We start from the raw sequence: 21,317 nt of genomic DNA, 5'->3' as shown, positions 1-21,317 counted from the left end.
CTGGTTGTTCACTCTCACACCGAAACAGGAAGACTACCTCTTCTTTGTCCAACACTGTGATTGGCTGCTGAAAATGTCTTGGGTGTGTCTCCAAGCTCAGACAGGTAAAAAGGCAGTATGTGGATCTGTATCTGGTGTGCTGTTTGAAAGAGGGGGGAGGGGAGGCATAGCCTGTCACACATATGGGTTAACACACACACACAGTGACCCTGCCTGCAGCCAGAAGGTAATAAAACACTAACAGCATTCTCAGAAAAACACATTCTGGGGAAAAAACTAGGAGTCCTCAGATTTAAGATAATAAGACTGTCTTTCCCCAAGCTGGGCTTGGACAAGCAATATAGCACACAGACCTTAGTAGGCATTGTGAGTCATGCCTCTTAGGGTAAATTCTTCCTTTGAACTTTCTCAATTTATCAGTCAGGATGTGGAACAGAGAAAAAATACTTAATCCCTGACGACTGACAGTGTAATTTAATAGGCAATCATGTGATGTAACCATTAGCCTTAAAATAGTCTACATTATGAAATGTGCCTGGATTCATTTTGCAATGTAGCTTTTAGTGTATTTGTAAATATAAATCCTGAAAAGGCAACCCTGTCATAACATCAGTTTTAAACCAAGAAAGAGGCAGTGAAAAAAATGAAATAACAAAAAAACAGATATTTAAACTGGGCGGAACTGGTTTAAGCCAGATATGTGTTGAAGCGATCAGGTCCTAATTACTTCTCATTCCCATACAAAAGAGTGTTCAGCTGTGAGTGGTGAGCTCGCACCATTTCAAAGGGTGGCAGACACACCTAATGGCCTCCTTACACCAAACAACTTTGACAAGATTTGGGAAAGATTCTTAAAAGAGTCTTTAAACGAATGCCCCCCCCCCCCCCATTCAAGCATTACTCAAAAGACTACAACCTTTCAAGAATCTTTCCCAAATCTTGTCAAAGTTGTTTGGTGTAAGGCCATAAATGGGACACATTACTGTGAGACTTGCATGCATTTCATGAAACATGTTGTGTTGGGTGCAATGTTAAAATGGTACAAATGGTGATGCCATATTTATGTATTAATTGTGAAGGTGTAATATTAGGGGGGGAGTGGGATTACACGTGTAAGAACATTTTGTAAACACTGGAACATATGGCCCTGAATATAAAGCTGCAGCAAGGTTTGTGCTTTTCACACAGTCTAGCTGTGTTGCCTGAGCATTTTATTTAGATTTCATTCAATTTAATGTCTGGCACTTCAGCATAGTCATGTGTTGGCTTTTAACATCAAGTCGCCATAATAACAGACATTGTCTGGGATGTCTTGGAGGGTTTAATCTGGGAAATTCCATTTTCTAAGGCTGGAGGGTTTCATTTGCACCAAAATAAACATTTGGCATAATCGCATCATGGGAAGCAAACAGGTTTGCTTCAAAGGATGGTCTGAGACTGCAGAAGTTGAGTGTTGACAGTCTGAACCTGAGTGTGTTGTCTGCCTCGGAAGATATGGTAGGCTACCAAAGATTCCTGATTTATTTAATTGTGAATACATATAGGACTCATGATAACACAAAAAAAAAACCTGGCTAGATTCTAGATGAAAATAGTCTCCTGGATAAATAATGCTACATGGTCTATATTGAAATGGTTTGTTGAATCAATAATCAGGCTGTTTTATTTGCAGTAGCCTATTAATATGGAGTAGGACAGTGTTTGTAAATATTGTAGAAAAGCCCATATAGGCTTCAGCTAACATCTTCTGAGCCACATATCAGTCTGTGTTAACTATAAGCCTTCCTGAAAACTGTTTTTGAGGTAGGCCCTAGGCCTAGACTAGGCACTGTCATGGAAAGACAAAAGGTGAGTTCATTGCCGTGTATCCTTCATCCAAACTGATTTATGCAAAGTCAATGGCTTTAATGTAAATTTAAAAAGATAAGGCACATATTTGGCAACAGGCGCCAACAACGACACATTTCACCGGGGAAATAGTCACAACTTCCTACAGCCACGCTCTCATGGCATGCACTGTTATCTTTAAAAAAAAAATTTTTTTTATTGCAAAATAGTATAATACAAAGTGGTACAAATGGTATAAAATACAATTAATTAAATGTGTACAGTAAAGTAACAATGCATGAACATAAACAAATATTACAAACATTACCAGGGGGTACAGCATACAATAGACAATACTTATAAATCATATAGTTAGGAAAGAAATATGTTAAATAATATACATAGATCAAGGGTTTTGAGGGCTTTGCCGTTTTTAGAGAATAAGATGGTCTTGATGTATTGCCTGCCTTCTCGTTCAAATGCTATAAAGGACGGTTTGGAACTAGAAAATTTCATTTTGTGAATATGTGCTTTGGCTATATTAAAAGTAGATTGATAATATAGAATTGGTTGGATTTGGATGTCGGGTATGAAGAGAAGCCAAACAGTACATCTTTAAAGGAATACGCCACCCCTAGGTGAAATTGGGTCTCTCCCCGCAGTCCCTAGAGTTGGATGAGTGAGCCAAAGCGTTTTATAGCCGACCCAGTCATTGTCCTAATCTAGAAACGGCCCGGTTAGCTTTAGTTTAGCGTAGTCGCTGTAATCCGGCGCTGCCAGCTAGCATGTCGTTGCAAAAGTGAATCAAATAACTCAAGATTTTTTATAATTATTTCTCGTAACCTGTACATTCACATCGAGTACAAATATCAATGCAAATTAACACGAAGGGATTTACTAGACCAATTTAGATTTGGAACTATTTTCGGGCATAGCACCGGCAAAGCACCGCTGCCAGGCGCAAAGACATCACGCAGCATCTGAAAACCCTCAACTTCACGCAATACACCAGCGTTAGTATTTTGAAGTTAGTTTCACCGAAGGACTTTGGTTTCACATCTACTGGGGAAAAATGGCTACTTGCTGTGTGAAGGGCTGCGGTAACAAGCAGAGGACATACACGAACATAATGTTTCACAGAATTCCAAACCCAGTGGAACGAAGAAATCTTTGGCTTGCTGCCCTCGGCATTCCTGCAACAACTCCAGTGGATAAAATCAATCAGTATCGTGTTTGCGAGGAGCATTTCAAACCGGAGGACTATGAAGAGAAAATGCAGTAGGCCTATGCTACGAGAAAATGCTGTTACATCTGAAGGATACGGCCGTCCCATCCATTTTCAGTACAGAGGCAGAACAGTGTTCATCATCCATGCCTGTAAGTATAATTTCTATCCTTCCTTAGGTTATACCAGAGACGGTTGATAAAGCATTGTATATTAAGGATCTTTGGTTATACGTTGCTAACGTTATAACTGAAACGTTAGTCCGACTCACATTGTCGCTTCCAGTTTCATTGTATAACTTCATTAGGCTGCCGTTTCACCCTATTGACAATATGACGACTTTACCTTTTACCGTTACCTATCAGTCGGCATGGGTTGGCACACTCCACACTCACACCACCAGTTCTTGTTTGCTCTCGTTCGCTCATCCAACTCGCCTTGACCAGTCGCAACGTCCTCTCTTCCCAGATCCAAATCTCGCAACTCCTCTTCAGTGAACTCAGGTTCGAAAAGGTAGGGTCTTGGATCTTGGTAGTCGAAGTCATCATCTTCGTCTATCGTGTAATCTTCCATATTCATCGCCATTAGAACTCTTAGAGAAAGCCCACCTGTCAGTGTCAGCCTAGTAGCAGAGAACTTGGTAGTCACGCTGGTGTATTGCCGGAAGTTGAGGGTTTACAGATGCTGCGTGATGTCTTTGCGCCTGGCAGCGGTGCTTTGCCGGTGCTATGCCCGAAAATAGTTCCAAATATAAATTGGTCTTGTAAATCCCTTCGTGTTAATTTGCATTGATATTTGTACTCGATGTGAATGTACAGGTTACGAGAAATAATTATAAAAAATCTTGAGTTATTTGATTCACTTTTGCAACGACATGCTAGCTGGCAGCGCCGGATTACAGCGACTACGCTAAACTAAAGCTAACCGGGCCGTTTCTAGATTAGGACAATGGCTGGGTCGGCTATAAAACGCTTTGGCTCACTCATCCAACTCTAGGGTCTGCGGGGAGAGACCCAATTTCACCTAGGGGTGGCGTATTCCTTTAAGACAGCGGTTCCCAAACTTTTTCCCCCGCGGACCACCTTCTACATCTTGACTCGGCTCGCGTAGCCTACCCCCACCATCCAACACATAAAAAAGTAACTCATTCTATTGACGCATTCCAGGCATCGTTGTTTAATTAGCCGCCCTACATGATAACATAATCAAAATGTGCAACTGGTCTATGAGCTCTCACGCTAAAAAAAAAAAGAGTGTGGAGAACCACATTAGAATGGTTAGATAGCATCTCACTGCAGACCACGCACTGTGGCTTTGGGCAGTCTGTCTCCCAATCCACATGAAGCCGAGGGCTATATGCCTCATCATACTTTCGTTTTCTTCGCAGAGTCTTTTCTGTCTCGTTCTTTCTTTTACCCCCCTGCGCTCCATCACCACCTTCATTAGTCTGCCCCCCACCCCACTCCATCGTTACCTGTGTCCTGCTCTGTTTCTCTCGCTTCTCCTCTTCGATCGCTTTAATTAGGCCTTTTGGACAGTGTCCCTGTTTTTAGCCAGTTTTCCATGTTTACACAGCCTTTTACCTAGCCTATACTTCAACGAAACTAACGCGCCAGATATTCTGGCTGCCCGCAGGAAATCACGTGTAGCCTATTGTGTGTAGCTTATTTTGTAAGTTTACAAATGATTTCCTTTAATTTCACGTTTCCATATCATTATAACCTGATTCGAAATTATGTATTATAATTAGAGTATTAATTAATTAATCATTTTTAACTCCTTTCCACCATTGCCCTTTTCATCTCGCGTACCCCCTAGTGGCAGCTCGCGTACCACCGGGGGTACGCGTACCACAGTTTGGGAATCCCTGCTTTAAGAGATAGAGAGGAGAAAGAGAAATCAGAGAGAATATGTTGAGAAATGAAAGCACTGAGGTCTTGCCAAAAGGTACAGGAGTGGGGACAGGACCAGAGTAAATGTTCAAGATTCTCAGGAGCCTGTTGACAGAAAGAGCAGTCTGTAGTAATGTCCTTCTTGAATCTTTGCATAAAAGTCTTACATGGGTAAATTCGATGGATTATTTTGAAAGACACTTCTTTAATTTTATTCGTAATCAAATATTTAGAAGATAAACACCATACTTTCTGCCATTCTAGGTCAGAAAATAGGTTATTCCAGTATGAAAGCGCTGTTGGGATAGAGACCTTGTCTTTTTGAAAAAGAGTGCGTATTCTACGGTTGTTATTACTTTTATTAGTATAGAAACAGATTTGGCCAATCTCAGTAACAATGGGATTTAAAGGTAATAAAGGGGAGTTATGTGAAGAGTTTTTAAGAAGAGAGACAGCACCAGAAGGGATATCATCAAAGACTATAGCGTACTCCCTAGGAAGAATAGGGATGTTGTACCTGTGTAGAAGTTCAGTGTAGGACATTAAATCTCCACTGGAGTTGAGCAGCTGAGTAACTAGATAAATACCATGACCAAACCAGTTTTCTAAAAATAATGTTTTGTGTTTATATAGCAAGTCTCTATTATTTCAGATATAATATCTGTGTGGTGAAAAGTTGTGTTTATATATCATGTTCCAGGAGAGAAGCATCTGTTTATGAAAATTAGAAAGACTTAAGGGAATTTTTTCAATATTATAATTACACAATAAAAGAAACTCAAGGCCACCAAGTTTAGAGAATAGGTAGTTAGAAATGAAGTTCCATATAGAATTAGGTTTCATGAGAAATTGCTTAATCCAATTTATCTTGAAGGTATCATTTAAAGTAGAGAAATCAAGAAAGTGAAGGCCACCGTGTGTATAGGAGTTCAATAAAACAGCTTTTTTTTAAGTAGTGAATTCTATTTTTCCATGTAAAATTGTAAAGAATTTTGTCAATGGACATAGATGTTTGTTTGTTTACGTCAAGAGATAAGGCTGCAAATGTCAGACAGGATAAGCCTTCTGCTTTGGACAACAAAATTCTCCCTTTAATGGAGAGGTCTCTCGGAAGCCACTGATTAAATCTTTTCTGTGTTTTTTCTATGATAGGATTAAAGTTCAGAGAGCATCTAGTGTCTTGTTTACTGTTGATAGTTAGACCAAGGTAAGTGACAGTTTCTTTAACAGGGATGTTACAAATGGATGGACTACTAGTATACGTTTTAAGGGGGAGCGGCTCACATTTATTTGTATTTAAGTATAGCCCAGAGGCCTGAGAGAATAATTTAATTCTATTTATAGCTATTGGAACTTGTGAGGCATCCTTTAAGAACAGGGTAGTATCATCCGCCAGCTGACTAATGATGATTTCCTTCCCAGCAATTGAGATACCTTGTAAGGGGCTAATTTTAATGAAATCGGAGAGTAGCTGAGCACAGATCAGGAACAGGTAGGGGGAGAGTGGACAACCCTGTCTGACACCACGATTCACCTCAAACCTAGGAGAGGTCCCAGAATATAATTTAATAGAGCAGTTTGCATTTGTATACATAGTCTTAATAGACTCACAAAAATAAGGACCGAAGCCAAATGTATCTAGGGCCTGAAAAATGAATTTGTGCTCGACTGTGTCAAAGGCCTTACAGAAATCTAGAAATAGAATAAAAGCCTCGTTGTTGCAAAGGTCATGGTAGTCCAAAAGGTCCAGTACAAGCCTGATGTTGTTAGAAATGTGTCTATGTCTTAAGAAACCAGATTGGGTTTCATCAATTATCTGATCCAGAGTTAACTTTATTCTTTTAGCAAAAATCTGAGCTAGAATTTTTTAGTCATTATTGAGCAGACAAATTGGCCTCCAATTATCAATGAGTAGTAAATCTTTCTTAGGTTTTGGAATTAGTGTTAATAAACATTGGGATAGAGTAGGTGGGAGAGTTTGATTTTTAATGCTTTCCATGTACAGACCGTGGAGGAGAGGGGCTAGTTGTTCCGCAAAGGCAATATAAAATTCTGAAGATAGCCCATCAACTCCTGGGGATTTGTTGAGTTTAAGACGTTTAATAGCAAGTAGGATTTCATCAATTGTTAATGGAGCGTCACAGAGATCTTTCTTGTCATCTAAAATTGATTTTGTATTAGAGAGATGTTTTAAAAATTTGTCGGCATTAGTCTCATTATAATCTGACTTATAAAGGTTTCTGTAAAATGAAGAACAGTAATTGGCTATCTTGCGAGGGTCGTCAGTGATATCACCGTTAACATTGAGTTTCCTGATAGAATTGAATTTGTTCCTGGATCTTTCTAATTGGAAGAAGTAAGCAGTATTCTGCTCTCCATCCTCAAGCCATTTGCTTCTTGATCTTACAAAGGCCCCTTCAGCTTTCTCTCTGTATATTTCATTTAGTTCATCTTGCTGTAAATTTAGAGTTTCCCTGTCACTTTCGGATAAATCTTCAGGCTTAATTTGAGTAAGGGTAGTTATTTTAGTAATAATTTTAGTTTCTTCTTTCTTTCTTTCTCTGGCTAAAGTGGATCCATATTCTCTTAGGCATTTTGAAACTTCAAATTTAAAGAGTTCCCAATTTCCAATTTCCAAGTTGTTATAAGGGCCCTGTTTAAGAAACATTGTATAATTTCCTGGATCTTCTCGATTACTGAAGCATGCTTAAGGAGAGAGTTATTGAGTTTCCAATAAGAGCCTCTAAATTTCTGAGTGTAGTTAGCCTTAAAGGATATTTGGAGTGACGCAGCTTTATGGTCTGTTAAGGGCGTTGTAATCATGCACTGTTACCTTGCATGATTCCAGGGGGTTAATGTGACGAGTTCCGCTTGTTACCGGACGCGCTTCATGCAGAGTCACATCAGAGCCCGTTGGTCACATGGTCACATGCGCCACAGATGCTCTCAGTTGTTTAGTTTCACTTCCGCATTTGGAGAATGACAAAGTATTGGCCGTTCGCGGTACTGTTCTGAGATATATTGAGAGCCAGTTGAAATTTAAATTAACCCGGGTTGAAAATAGATCTTAGTAATATCGTGTTTTTTTCTTGAGCATTCTTTCGACGATTTTAGCATGACTAATCATAACTCCTAATACTGTGGGCTGATCCCGTACGAAGGAAAACTGGAAGTGTGTGACGTTAACCTCTCATTGTAGCAACCTTTCCCTCTACAATCTTCTTGATAGTAGGCCTATCTTCTTCACTACGGTGCAACAAAATAATTCAGGTATGACTGTAATTCGGTTTACGCTAAGTACGCATCAAAGCTATGCTAAAAGAGTTGCAAGATGGCAGACGCAACTATTGTTAACCTGACACCTGTGCAAGAATGAATTAGTGGGCTACCCTATCTCTCTTCAAACTATCCTGTTTATAGCCTAGTCTACTTCAACTAACGTATTTGACTCTGCAATTTAGGCTATTTGTTGTAAATATGAGTGTTTATTTGGGCGATTAACATGGGGGAAAGATATGACATGATTGTGGCTTCCTGTTCTTTCAACGTTATTTTTCCATGACCTTATTTAGAAACATGTCCCTGGTCGTGGCGATCACCTTTCAGTTGATGTTATTGACGGTTGGTGGGCGAGCGGACAGTAATACGAAGAACTGCAAGCTGGGCACGGGCGCGGATGAGCGTGACGCTCTTAACCTTCTTGAGCCTCTCACAAATAAAACGTAAGACACGTGTGGCTTGTTCTGTTATTTGCTTGTTAGATGATCTCGATATGTACGAAATAATTTGTTTCCCCCAATTTTTTCACCTACATTCTTAATATAAAGTAAATTAATGTTTGCTTTAGGTATACTGGTATACACAACATTCGCAATGAAAGCTACACCTACCAGTTCCAGGTGTGTGGAGATGTAGGTGGGGTGAAAGGTGGTGGAGTTGTTCAGATTGATGCCAAAGGGAAAAAAGTTTTGATTGGTTCCTACAATGCCACACAGGCCATTTCAGGAAGTGAGTATGTCTTCATCAACATGCAACTACTTCATACATACAAATACATACTGCTATACATACTGTAAAATTACATTTTTTGTTTTGTTCTTCAGCGATATATTCCGCTTGCAGACATACAAATCTGAACCTAGGTTTACACTAGTTGGTCACAGGTTGTCTTCTTCCTCAGTGTCTGTTAGTCTTATTCTGTAAAGTAGTACTTTCCCTTCATTGTATATGACCCTAACAAACAGTAGTCTACTTTCAGCTGACCATATGTGAACAGTCGGAGCGATATGCTGACATATGGCATAGGTGGTATGGAAGTCATTATACAGTCTCGTGTGCATTTGCTTAACTGGTGTTTTGGAAGAAGTGCAAGTGACTGTCAAAGGAGGAAGCAGATGAAACCTTCACCCATCACTAAGAGAGCATCTTAAACCACCCCCAAACCATTATAAATTTCACCCACCATTCAGAGACCATCTTAAACTATCATTTATTGATTTAGCAGATGCTTTTATCCAAAGCAACTTACAGAAAGAATAACATTCAAGCTACAGTACAGGGGAGACCTTAGCTAGGAATTACTGGTACTACTGCATCAGTCAATACTATTACTAGAGGGTAAGAGTGCAGACAGTTAGCGGTCTTTGAGAGGTTTAGTTGGAGGTGGTGCTCCTTTATCCAATAGATCATCATTCAGAGACATAATTATTATAGGCTTTTCCCGAAAAAATAACTGCATTTTTTTATAAGTATCAGAAAGAAATATTTCCAGGAAATACATTATTTTGGACACTGGAAACTGCATTGTAGTGCATAGTAGCCTACTGTACTTTAGGCCTACTTCAGAAATGCAGAATTTTGGACATGAAAAAACATTCTTTATGCGCTGAATTAAGGCAATTAAGGCAGCTATCTGACTACATATTTTCCCCACTGTTTTGTGAGCTGGGTGAAAATAGTGTGCGGGCCGCATCTGGCCCGCGGACCATATATTGCCCATGTCTGCTACATACCATAAAACCGTGATATTTTCCAATCATACAGTGAAAATCCTATGCAGTTGCAACCCTATTAACCATCGATGAAGTGAATCTGACTTGTGTTGTGGTGTGTGCGGTGAGCTGACCAAAGCATGGTGTCCATTTTTTTATGCCCGCAGGTGACTGGGTGCTGCTCATCTATGGACTTGGGGAGAAGTACGACCAGCACTGCTCAAAGGAGCACAGGAGAGCCTTGATTATGATCTCCTGCGACCCAAATGTTGTTGCGGTGAGACATTTTTCAATGGTGGGGACTAGGGCTGAAACGATTCATCGAGTTAATCGAATAACTCGATTACAAAAATTACTCGAGGCAAAAACCCTGCCTCGAAGCCTCGTTAAATTCCTATGACGCGCACTATACACAAATCCGGCGAGCGTTCTGTGGAGGCTGCCATCTTGTGGCGACGCCATTACTGGTATGTTAAAGAACCTCCGTGATAACGCACCCTCAATGACAGCTACGGCCAGGCAGTATAGGGAGGGAAAGTGAAAACCAGCGCCCCAAGTGGTTGCGTTCCTATCGAAGAGCAACTCCAATGTTAAGTCCCATAGACCTATTTTAAAAAAAATACTGTGAAGCCAAATCGGCGATCTTATCCACCAAAAATATTTTTCAGTGTCTACTGTGAAACTGTGAAAATATCAGACCCTATTTTGCCTTATTTAAAAAAATCGAAATTGCTCCGAAAAAGCCACGTGACTTTACCCTTCGACGTTACTCACGGTAGCATGGTTTGTTTATTAGCCTGGTTAGCATTGCCACTTAACACTTACTGCCAGCTCTTCATGTGAGTAGAAGCACAACACCAGTTATCCAGACATAAAGGTTATCACCACGCGGTTTACATCACCTTCTGTTATTACAAAAATATGTAAGCCAGTTAAGCAAATTGCCGTATTGATCAGTTAGAGATGAAGCGCCCAAACCTGTGACGTCACATGCAACTGTAGTTTGTCATCACCATGTTACGACAAAAACTCAAAACAATTCAACTGATCCTAAAAATAAGGTATGACCACTTGAAGCAATAGAGGTGACCCCAGTGCCTAACATATGTAAGGCATTAAATTAAGATCCCAATGTGCACCGAGATATATTTTTTCTAAAAAAAAATCCCATCCCCTAAACTCTAGGAACGCAACCACTAGATGGCGATGAGATTACTTTCCCTCCCTATGGCTTGTTGGATTGATGATGTTAGACAGTGGCCTCCGGTCACAGATGAAGGTACAAGCGATCTTACAGATTATTTATGAAAATAGCTTAGAGTAGAGAATGAGGAAATAAAGACATAATTGGGACTAGGTTGATATTATATCTACTTAACTACTTTAGCTAGCTAACGTTAGCAATAACTATGCTAGCTAGGCTAGCTAACGAGGAAACTATACAAATATCTGTCCATTTGGCATGTTTTCCCACTCGACATTATAAAAGAAGTAGTGAGACAGTCGTAAATCGCGGGCTGTTATCCCAGTGGACACAACCAATCCAATATGATATGTAAACAAACCTCCGTGATAACGCACCCTCAATGACAGCTACAGCCAGGCAGTATGGCTTGTTGGGTTGATGATGTTAGACAGTGGCCTCCGGTCACAGATGAAGGTACAAGCGATCTTACAGATTATTTATGAAAATAGCTTAGAGTAGAGAATGAGGGAATACATAATTGGGACTAGGTTGATATTATATCTACTTAACTACTGTAGCTCTAACGTCAGCAATAACTATGCTAGCTAGGCTAGCTAACGAGGAAACTATACAAATATCTGTCCATTTGGCAACAATAAATACATGAATGGATATTAAATGAACGAATTCATGTTATTCATTTATGACCATTGTTTATATAATTTTCACATTTCAAAAGGAAAGGGTAAGGTACAGCTAACTGCTATCTGTGCAAAAGGTATGGTAACGTTAGGCTACCAGACAGGGGCAGTCGTATTTTGTGTATCTCACATTTTTCTTTTGTTCCAACTGGTAATTTTATTGCTGCTATTGGAACAATTGAAAACAGAACATGTTTTCCCACTCGACATTATAAAAGAAGTAGTGAGACAGTCGTAAATCGCGGGCTGTTATCCCAGTGGACGCAACGAATCCAATAGGAGGCACTGGCGCAATGCTACCCAGCAACAGTTCAGTAATGGCGCCCGCTTACTTCCGGTAGTTTCGCCGGATTCGTGTATACGCGCAGGGATCTGATTGTTCCACACGGACCGTTGTTTAGGAAGCACACCACTAGTGCGTGAATCGCTATGGTGAATCGTGATACATAGCTGGCGCGATGGCGAAGTCAAGGTGTCCATAAATGGCAGAGAATGTCTAAAGTTTTGGGATCATTACATACTCAAAAAGGAAAAGAACAAGCATCTGAACCGAAAACATCCACTCCATGCTGTTTCACCAAGCGTCAATAAAGTAGGCTATCTATCAATCGCTAGATTCTAGCCTATCTATCATCTACTGTATTTATGTAGCCTATAGCCTACATTGATGTTGGCTGATTTTAATCACATACTGTATTTGTAGCGATGTCATGATATAATGTTTAGCTTTGATGTTTTTAAGAAGTAAACTTATTCACGTTCAATTGCAAGACAGTATGCCTAAGAAAGAACCCTTTCTTATACACACATGCACCCTCATCTTCCCTCACGCACCGCACGCGTACACACACACACACACACACACAGACACAGGTTGCTAGGTTACCATAGCAAATAGGCTCACCCCAGAAATTATTTTTTAGTAGCCTAATGGTAGGCTATTTGTTAGTAGCCTAATGGTAAATGCTGCAGGTGTAGAAATCTACATAAAACAGATATTTACTTTGATGTCAGGTCTAGATTACAGCATGAAACTTGTTGTGCATATTAATAGCCTACATATTGCTTTCCCTCTTCTCCCTCCCAGCACTTCACAACATAGTATGGACAGCTTTGTTATGCACAAGAGGCTGCAATTTTACAGAGAGCATTTTGAACCTTATTTAATTGTTGCCACTGGCACTTATAAACACTAAATGGGTAAGTTGCAATAAATGGGCTTAGTTTTGTAGCCTAATGTTGGAGTTAGAATAAATACCTCTGTGCCAACTGCTTGATCATTTTACAGCCATGTCATTTTCGTTATGCATTATTTGTTTTGGTTGTTTAAAAATGCAAAAAAAAAATTATCCGATTAATCGATCGATAAAGTGCTAGATTAATCGATTAATCGATCGATAAAGTGCTAGATTAATCGATTACAAAAAGAATCGATAGCTGCAGCCCTAGTGGGGACTGGGGACTGATTCTAGGCCTGTCAAAATAATCACATTGTTGACTTATGGTAGCCTACAATATATGAACTTGACCTCTAATTCTTGTCATCTACTTCTTGCAGACAATGTCCATTGTATTTACATGATGCGTGTTTGTTTACATAAGAATTAATGTCATCATCAGTTAAGCTTTTGTCTTTTCATCTGCTATCTGTGTCAGTGGTAAGTCTCACTAACTATTACCAAACACAAGTTCTAAAACTGATAGTTCCGGTCCTTGATTGTGATTGGCTGAATCGCGTTCGATGCCGTTGTAAAATCCAGCATAAACATACACCTTGACCGCATTTCGTTCTATATTACTGCGCTACCATAACTTGCTACAAAAGTTAAAGAAGCTGCGTCTCTACAGCAGCTAAGGGGGGTTTTACTCCGCTAGCGCGTCGTGACTAACAACGCCCCTTAGCTGTTGTAGAATCAGTGTAACCTACGGCCTCTCAGGGCTTATTGCTTAATTCTACCAGCTTGCCCTAACTTTCATGTATACCGGTATTTCACCATGCTCTCATTCCGCAGCTTTGAGAGTTTATTGGCAGAAACAGTGTGCGTGTGCGTGTGTGTGTGTGCGTGTGTGTGTGTGTGTGTGTGTGTGTGATGACTAAAACGTGCCTCTAGAGAAGTGTGTCTGTATTATTTTTAATAAGTGGAAACATTTTTATTAATTTAAATCATAAGATATTACTTTCTGAAATTCCGATTCCAATGTCTCAAGATTATTAAGAATTAAAATGTAATTTCTCTTTCAAAGGGTATACTTGTATTTTTGTACTTCTTCATTTCAGTATCATGAAATGGCTTAAAATGACAGCATCATTTATTGCAGTGCTTTCTGGGACAATACATTGCCCAACTAAGAGTACATGATAGACCTAGGTGCTTGACATTTACATCGATAGTCTGGCGTTCTAATTAATTTGCCTCGGGTGTACTGTGGAGTGGGTAAGACTGTTTTTAGTGGCAGGCTAACACATACCCTAGCACCTGCGAACTCTGCAAATAGAAGGACTGAATGAAACGTGTTGAAAACGGTCTCCACTGATAAACATCCACCCCTTTAACTTGATGTATTACAGTTTTTTTGGTCAAAGAGACTGTATACTAAATATACACTCTCTCTTTCAGCAGAAAATGAAAACATATACATTTTCTCTTTCATACACTCTCTCTTTTCATATACTCTCTATCTCAACAGCAAAGGAATCAGTCGGAGGGTCTCCATCTCTCTCTCTCTCTCTAACTCACACACACACACTCACTCTCCTCTCTCTCCTCTCTCTCACACTATTTCTCCCCGTTTTAATTTCATCCTCCCCCTGTAATTCTCAGAGCTCCCTGAAGGTGGTGGTAGAGAACAGGGATCGATCGGAAGACTGCTTCTACCTGTTTGAGATGGACTCCAGTGCTGTGTGTCCCGTGGGGCCCTCCAAGCTCAGCGCTGGCTCTGTGCTGCTCATTATGTAGGTATTCCTGTCACACTCGTCTGCCGTGCACAGCCCACCTGACACACACATTATGACTGCAGACTGTAGACGCATCACCATGGAGACGCATCACCACAGGAACCAGTTGTGTGACTGGAATGTTCCACTTAATGTGTTCCGTTTGTTTTCTCTTGACTCCTCATATGTCTTAAGAGCTGAGGTGGAAATCTCCGGTTTAAGAAACCAGGTCCTACCATGTCTTGTTTATAACTGTGCATTTTAACATGGGTGATTTCCCCAATTAGTTGATCTACCTACCTGATTTTGTGAATGGTTGGAACAAATATATGGTTGTGCTTGAACTTTCTAATGCCAGTTTCCCGCCTCTCTTTGAGGGCTTGGTGTAATCACACATGTGCTGAGCACTGTGTAGTTGATGTAATCGATGGAGTATGTAGTTGATGGAGTGATGGAGTATGTAGTTGATGGAGTGATGGAGTATGTAGTTGATGAAGTGATGAAGTGATGGAGTATGTACAGTGATGGCCAAAAGTATTGGCACCCATGCTAAAGTTGACTGAAAAGAGGAATATAAAATCATCTTTTGGAAATTGATCTTAATGCCTTAAGTGAAAAATGAGGAAATATCTAACCTTTAAGGACACCAATTTTCTTAGTGAATGAATAATGTATCATAAATAAATAAATGTTCTTCCTTAAAATACAGTTTTTCAGTTAGCCTATTAGCTGGTTTGATTTGCATTGAGCTCAATGAGCATCAGACCAGCTTATAGGCTAACTGAAATAACACCCATGCCAATCTCTAGGTATGGTGAAGGGTATGTGATAGGGGTGTAACGGTACACAGAAGTCACGGTTCGGTTCATACCTCGGTTCGGACATCACGGTTCGGTACGAGTTCGGTACAATGGAGGGAAAAGCAAAACAAAAATGCAGAAACCATTTTTTTTGTACATGTCTCAGGCTGTACCACCTAGTGTCATACAGTCTCTTTCCTGAGCTATCTGCAACACCCTGAAGTGTGTAAGATGTAGGATAAACAGTACAATAAGTACCCAGACTCCATCTGTAACTTGTAAACAAAATAAGACAATCAGCTATAAAACTGAAAATAGGCCTACAGCATCTCTTATTTCTGAAAGTGCAAATTACATAGAAAAAATATTTTTAAAAATCCACTTAAACAAGACCTTCAACATCTGTGTTTAGTTGTATATGAAAGGGTCTACAATTTGCCTCAATATTTTTTTTTATTGTGTGTAAAGTAATAATCTAGCCTACTAACTGTGAAAATATCACACTATTTTGCCTTTTTTAAAAAAAACGAAATTGATCCTTTCATTTTAGAAGTCACGTGACTTTGCCCTTTGACGTTAACTCGTGGTTTGTTTGGCTTGTTTATTAGCCTGGTTAGCGTTGTCACTTTATTTTGCTGTCTATGCACTTAACACTACCAGCTCCTCATGTGAGAAGTTACAAGCTACCCCAACATAAAGGTAATTACCACGCGATTTACATAGCTTTCTGTCATTACGAAATCATTTAATTTAAGCCATAGGTTTTGGCCCTATTTGTATGTGTATCCAAAGGCTGCTGAAGCGCAGGGGAAGTTTCTTTCCCCTCGTTTCAGTGATTGGTAGCCTACATCATCTGGGTGATGGCTTCGAATATGTGTAGCATTTTTTCCACTCACATACCCAACAACTGCTGAACAACGCCGACACACAGTTTCATCTTATCCACCACTCTTTCGCCTGTACTAATGTTACTGTAACTGAAGTTCTCAAACTTGCGATCTTAAAGAGACCAGCGGATCCTCTAACTCTTGTGGGTCTAACCTTAGTGCTGCTAATGACTGACGGACTCGACCGACGACCTGACAAAAAAAACATAGGCGCCAATCAGAGCTTCAGAGCTAAGGCAAGGCTAAAGATTAGCGTTAGGTGTCGCTAAAGAACTCCCGTAACTCTCGCTACTTAACAGTAATTGCGCATGACATTAATTAATCCGCACACGAGTTTTATGTATTTTTATACCGTGTATTCTCCGTGTAAATTCATGCACCGAACCGTGACGCCCGTACCGTTTCGGTTCAATACGAATACATGAACCGTTACACCCCTAGTATGTGATGATGTGGGACTATTTTAATTCCAAAGGCCAAGGTAACTTTATCAGGATGCACAGTATTCTGGATCCATGAAATAACTGGCCTTTAGAAATAAAAATCTGCCTGTCTCTATGGGAATTTAACATAGGGGTGGCAATACTTATGACCCCTGTATTTTAAGGAAGAACATTTATTTATTTATGATACATTATTCATTCACTAAGAAAATTGGTGTCCTTAAAGGTTAGATATTTCCTCATTTTTCACTGAAGGCATTAAGATCAATTTCCAAAAGATGATTTTATATTCCTCTTTTCAGTCCACTTTAGCATGAGTGCCAATACTTTTGGCCATCACTGTAGTTCATGAAGTGATGGAGTATGTAGTTGATGAAGTGATGAAGTATGTAGTTGATGAAGTGATGGAGTATGTAGTTGATGAAGTGATGGAGTGATGGAGTATGTAGTTGATGAAGTGATGGAGTGATGGAGTATGTAGTTGATGAAGTGATGGAGTATGTAGTTGATGAAGTGATGGAGTGATGGAGTATGTAGTTGATGAAGTGATGGAGTATGTAGTTGATGAAGTGATGAAGTGATGGAGTATGTAATTGAGGGACCACTGTCATGGCACAAGGATTGTCCATGCTGCTTTTGCTCTATTAGCTAATAATCACCAGACACTGATGGTTTATCACAATGTAATTCTTTTATCTTAAAATAATGGCTTCAAACCCATTTTGATGCCACGCTGACGTACAATAATGAAAATAGAGTCTCATGACATTGCTGAAGCGCTTCCGTAACATCTGGTATTGCACTGCAACATCATTGTCGTGGGTAGGAGCGTGACCCTTTTTGTTGGTTTGAGATGAATTGTGTACCCCCTTTATGAGTACCCAGTGTGTTGAAAATGGACAAAAAGGGAAATTGTCAAATAGTGTTACTTTAAAGCAGGTAGGCAGAGCAGGAAAAGATAGACCGCATGTAGAGAAGGTTTCCACAGGGCCAAGACTGGTTTTATTACAGTGTTAACTGTTATTAACTGTATTAGCATGTTGTTATTAACTGTATTAGCATGTTGTTATTAGCTGTATTAGCATGTTGTTATTAACTGTATTAGCATGTTGATTGTTGCTGTGTTAATGTATCTCCAACTCCCATCCTCTTCTCCTCAGAGCGGTCTGCTGTTTGGCGGTGTATCTGATTGGAGGATTCCTCTACATGCGATTGGTTGTTGGGGCCAAAGGGGTGGAGCAGTTCCCACACTATGCCTTCTGGTCTGAAATTGGCAACCTGTCAGCGGTAAGTTTGTTTGGATGGGGAATTATCCAGCAATCTCAAATGCAACAATATATTTAGGATAAGTTCCGGACAAAATAGTCATTATCAACTGGTTGCAGATACAAAAGAATCACACCACAGGCCCTTCAGAGAAAGCAGATAGATAGATACATACATACATACATACATACATACACACACACACACACACACACACACTTACTTACTTACTTACTTTATTGATCCCCAAGGGGAAGTTCAAGGTCTCAGTAGCATACATCACATCACACAGACATCACACACAACATTCACTAATAGCAGAAAAAGTAATAAAAGTATATAATACAAAAAACACAACTAAGCAATAAGGACAGTAGAAGATAAAGAATATACTAAAATACAAATTATATTAAATAACACTAACTCTAAATCAAGTCTAAAACAGTATCCACATAGTGTGCTTAGGGGTGATTAAGCATGATTAAGCAGGAGCATTTAACATAAGAAAATTCTCATCACCATGCATGAACTATGAATGTCCGAACATAAGTCATATGTTATGATCGCTCAACCAAACTGGCTAAAATACAAGCATAATTTTCACTAAAGAAAAAGAGGAGAAAAGGAAACATCCCAAAAAGTATCGTCTCTAAGGTAACGATCAGACAGGACATGCTTTGCCTCTTATAAAACACGAGGTGCACTAAATAACGTATCGTCTCTAAGGTAACGATATGGAGTTTAACGATATGGAGTTTAACTTTTTTCAATTCGAGGTGCTCAGGTCGCCTCCGCAAATACGCAAAGCACAGCAGGCGCAAAATAAAATGTGAGGTGCTCTGGGCACATAATCAGCGCGCAAAATGCTTCCTGCGTTCCTACGCAACAACATTCAGGGCGCCGCACGCAGGGTTCCCACGGTTCAAGGAATTTCTGGAATATCATGACATTTTAGAAAGTCTATTCCAGACATGGAAAGTCAGAGAATTGTATTATTTTGGGGGCAAAGTCATAGCCTGACGAGCCAGACCCGCATGAAGATGTAGCGTCTGGGAACTCACCATTGGCAGTGCTCAATCCGAGGGGCGGGATAAACGGTTGTCTTTCAAATTCCCTCTGCACGCAATAGGATAGTGCTACAACTCATGAGTCCCCTGCGTTTTTCCACCAGCGGAGCTAGTTGATCAAACTTTGACCAATTTAAAAAAAAGCTTAAAAAAAATTAAAAATGAGCAAAAGCAGAAGTGTTGTGTTTAAATTTTTGTTCAGGATACATATGTGACCGTGATGATGATTCAGTCATGGAGTATGACTAAAAATATGTATATATTATATATTAAATAAGTCAGTGATATGAGTTGATGAGCAGCTTTCTTCTGTTTCCCCAGGATGGCTGTGATTTTGTTTGCCGTTCCCGTGGCAACCGTCAGGACCCACCCACATACACGGGTGTGGCAACAGAGCCTTTGGGGGAGGAGCCAGAGGAGAGGGATGATCACCTGCTCCCCATGTGACCGCGTGGTATGGAATGCATGTGGAACGGCAATGCTTTGCTGTGACTGCTGTTTTGATTTTGATACCGACAAAAACACAACAGACTGGCTAGACCGGGTCTCCGAGGGCTGGAATCGCTGAGTGGCTCTCCTTCCTGCTCTGCTGTACGTGTGTTTCCTCATAAGTTGGCCATGGCACTAGTTTGTATCATTTTTCCGAATACGTGTGTGCATTGTTGCAGCCCTAAACCTGATCTCCACCCTGTCACATGACCTACAGGAAGTGGAAGTCCTCATCCTAGCCATGTTTCACTCATCAAAGTAAGAGTTGGAGGTACTGTCAAGCGAACACTCTGATTAGATTTTTTCTAATCATAATATCCTCATTGATCATTATATCAGTTTTAATAAGACAAACATTCTATGCATCTACATTACGCAGATACACACATTTGCTGATAGCTGACACTTTGAGAGCAAAGTAACGAGAAAATGCACTGATGAAGAGAAGCACTTACGTGAGCACTTGATGCCGTTTCAGGGAGTGTGATATTGCAGACAGGGCTCTGACCAAAAACATTTTTTTGTTCTTTATTTTACAACCTATTACATTTGTTTTGGTTTGAACAGCTTTGAATATTGTGTAACTTAAATAAATCCATCTTGTTTTTGTCTGCAAGTTGATAATTATAATTGAAAACAAAGCTGCAGTGTTTCAGTTCAATGTTCACAACATAGTTGCAGGCTAGCAGATTCTAGATGTGTTTTTTAAATACTCAAATTTGTCCTATACATTTTCTACAGGATTTACTTTGCACCAATTATATCCTCAAAACCCCACAATAATGGAAATTAATACATGCATCCCTTCATGTGATTTTGTTAACTTCAACCGTTTTCATACTTTCTAGTAAAACTATAGTTCTTGGCATAATAAAAAGGACATTTTAGGATGCTCTCAAACATAAGAGATATGGGCTAAAAACAATGTTTCTGGTGTGCCCATATGTCTTTTTGCCCCAGGATGGCCCTTCTGCAGTGAAGCACAATCACTACTGGATCATATGTCATGTGGATGAGCACGGGCTCCCAGGTTTGAGACTCCGTTCTGTGCTCTAGGTCTGAATCCAATCCTGAATTTGAACTGACAGCTTGCAGTTTTTGTGTGCTCATGATTCCTGCAGAGAAAATGTGTGTGCTGTTTTTTTTGTTGCTTTTGCATTAAAATGAGGTCATGTGAATAAAGTGTGTTTGGATACAATGTCAAGCAAGTTCATGGTGAAGACTGCATTTCGTGTGTGTCATGTTGTCAAGTAATACTTGTTTAATTCAGTATGATTTATTTAGATAGCACCACAAAAAAATAGAAACTCAGTAGGAACTTTGAAACGTTGAGAGACCACACAGAAATAAGAGTTGAGAGTAGTGCTACAACTAAGGATTATTTCATAATTTATGAATCTCATTTATTTTCTCAATTAACCAATTAGTTGTTTGATTGATAAAATGTCAGGAAATGGGAAAAACCTGACAATTGATTGATTAAGTGTTGTACCCCTAATTGAGAGTTAGGTCGTACATACTGTATTATGTACTGTTTCCATTTCACAATGTTTCATAATGTCTGGAGGGCTTCAGTAGGATTTCCTTTAAATATCATCAGAGCTTCCA

At 39.8% G+C, this 21,317-nt stretch overlaps 1 protein-coding gene across 1 annotated transcript; it reads left to right on the top strand.

Annotated features, from left to right (window-relative positions):
* The first annotated feature begins 7,875 nt into the window (after positions 1-7,875).
* On the top strand, positions 7,876-20,929 carry m6pr (mannose-6-phosphate receptor (cation dependent)). The gene is made up of 7 exons (XM_076279719.1): positions 7,876-8,214; positions 8,517-8,666; positions 8,792-8,952; positions 10,103-10,212; positions 14,645-14,775; positions 18,048-18,174; positions 19,542-20,929. Exons 2-7 carry the CDS (start codon positions 8,521-8,523, stop codon positions 19,665-19,667), a joined length of 801 nt encoding a protein of 266 aa, XP_076135834.1. The 5' UTR covers positions 7,876-8,214; positions 8,517-8,520; the 3' UTR covers positions 19,668-20,929.
* Positions 20,930-21,317: the final 388 nt, after the last annotated feature.

Source organism: Alosa pseudoharengus, unplaced genomic scaffold, assembly GCF_046254945.1.
Source record: "Alosa pseudoharengus isolate Yale_2024_CS ecotype anadromous, Long Island Sound unplaced genomic scaffold, YU_APseudo_1.1 YU_APseudo_1.1_scf_12, whole genome shotgun sequence".
Lineage (NCBI taxonomy): Eukaryota > Metazoa > Chordata > Actinopteri > Clupeiformes > Clupeidae > Alosa > Alosa pseudoharengus.
Note: the sequence above shows the minus strand (reverse complement) of the source record. Positions and strands in the feature narration are given on the sequence as shown.

Bases quoted from the DNA above. Each gene is read 5' to 3' on its own strand.
- m6pr (XM_076279719.1), top strand. From the start codon at position 8,521: ATGTCCCTGGTCGTGGCGATCACCTTTCAGTTGATGTTATTGACGGTT. The intron at 8,667-8,791 runs GTAAGACACGTG...TGTTTGCTTTAG, and splicing joins GAGCCTCTCACAAATAAAAC to GTATACTGGTATACACAACA. The intron at 10,213-14,644 runs GTGAGACATTTT...TGTAATTCTCAG, and splicing joins GCGACCCAAATGTTGTTGCG to AGCTCCCTGAAGGTGGTGGT.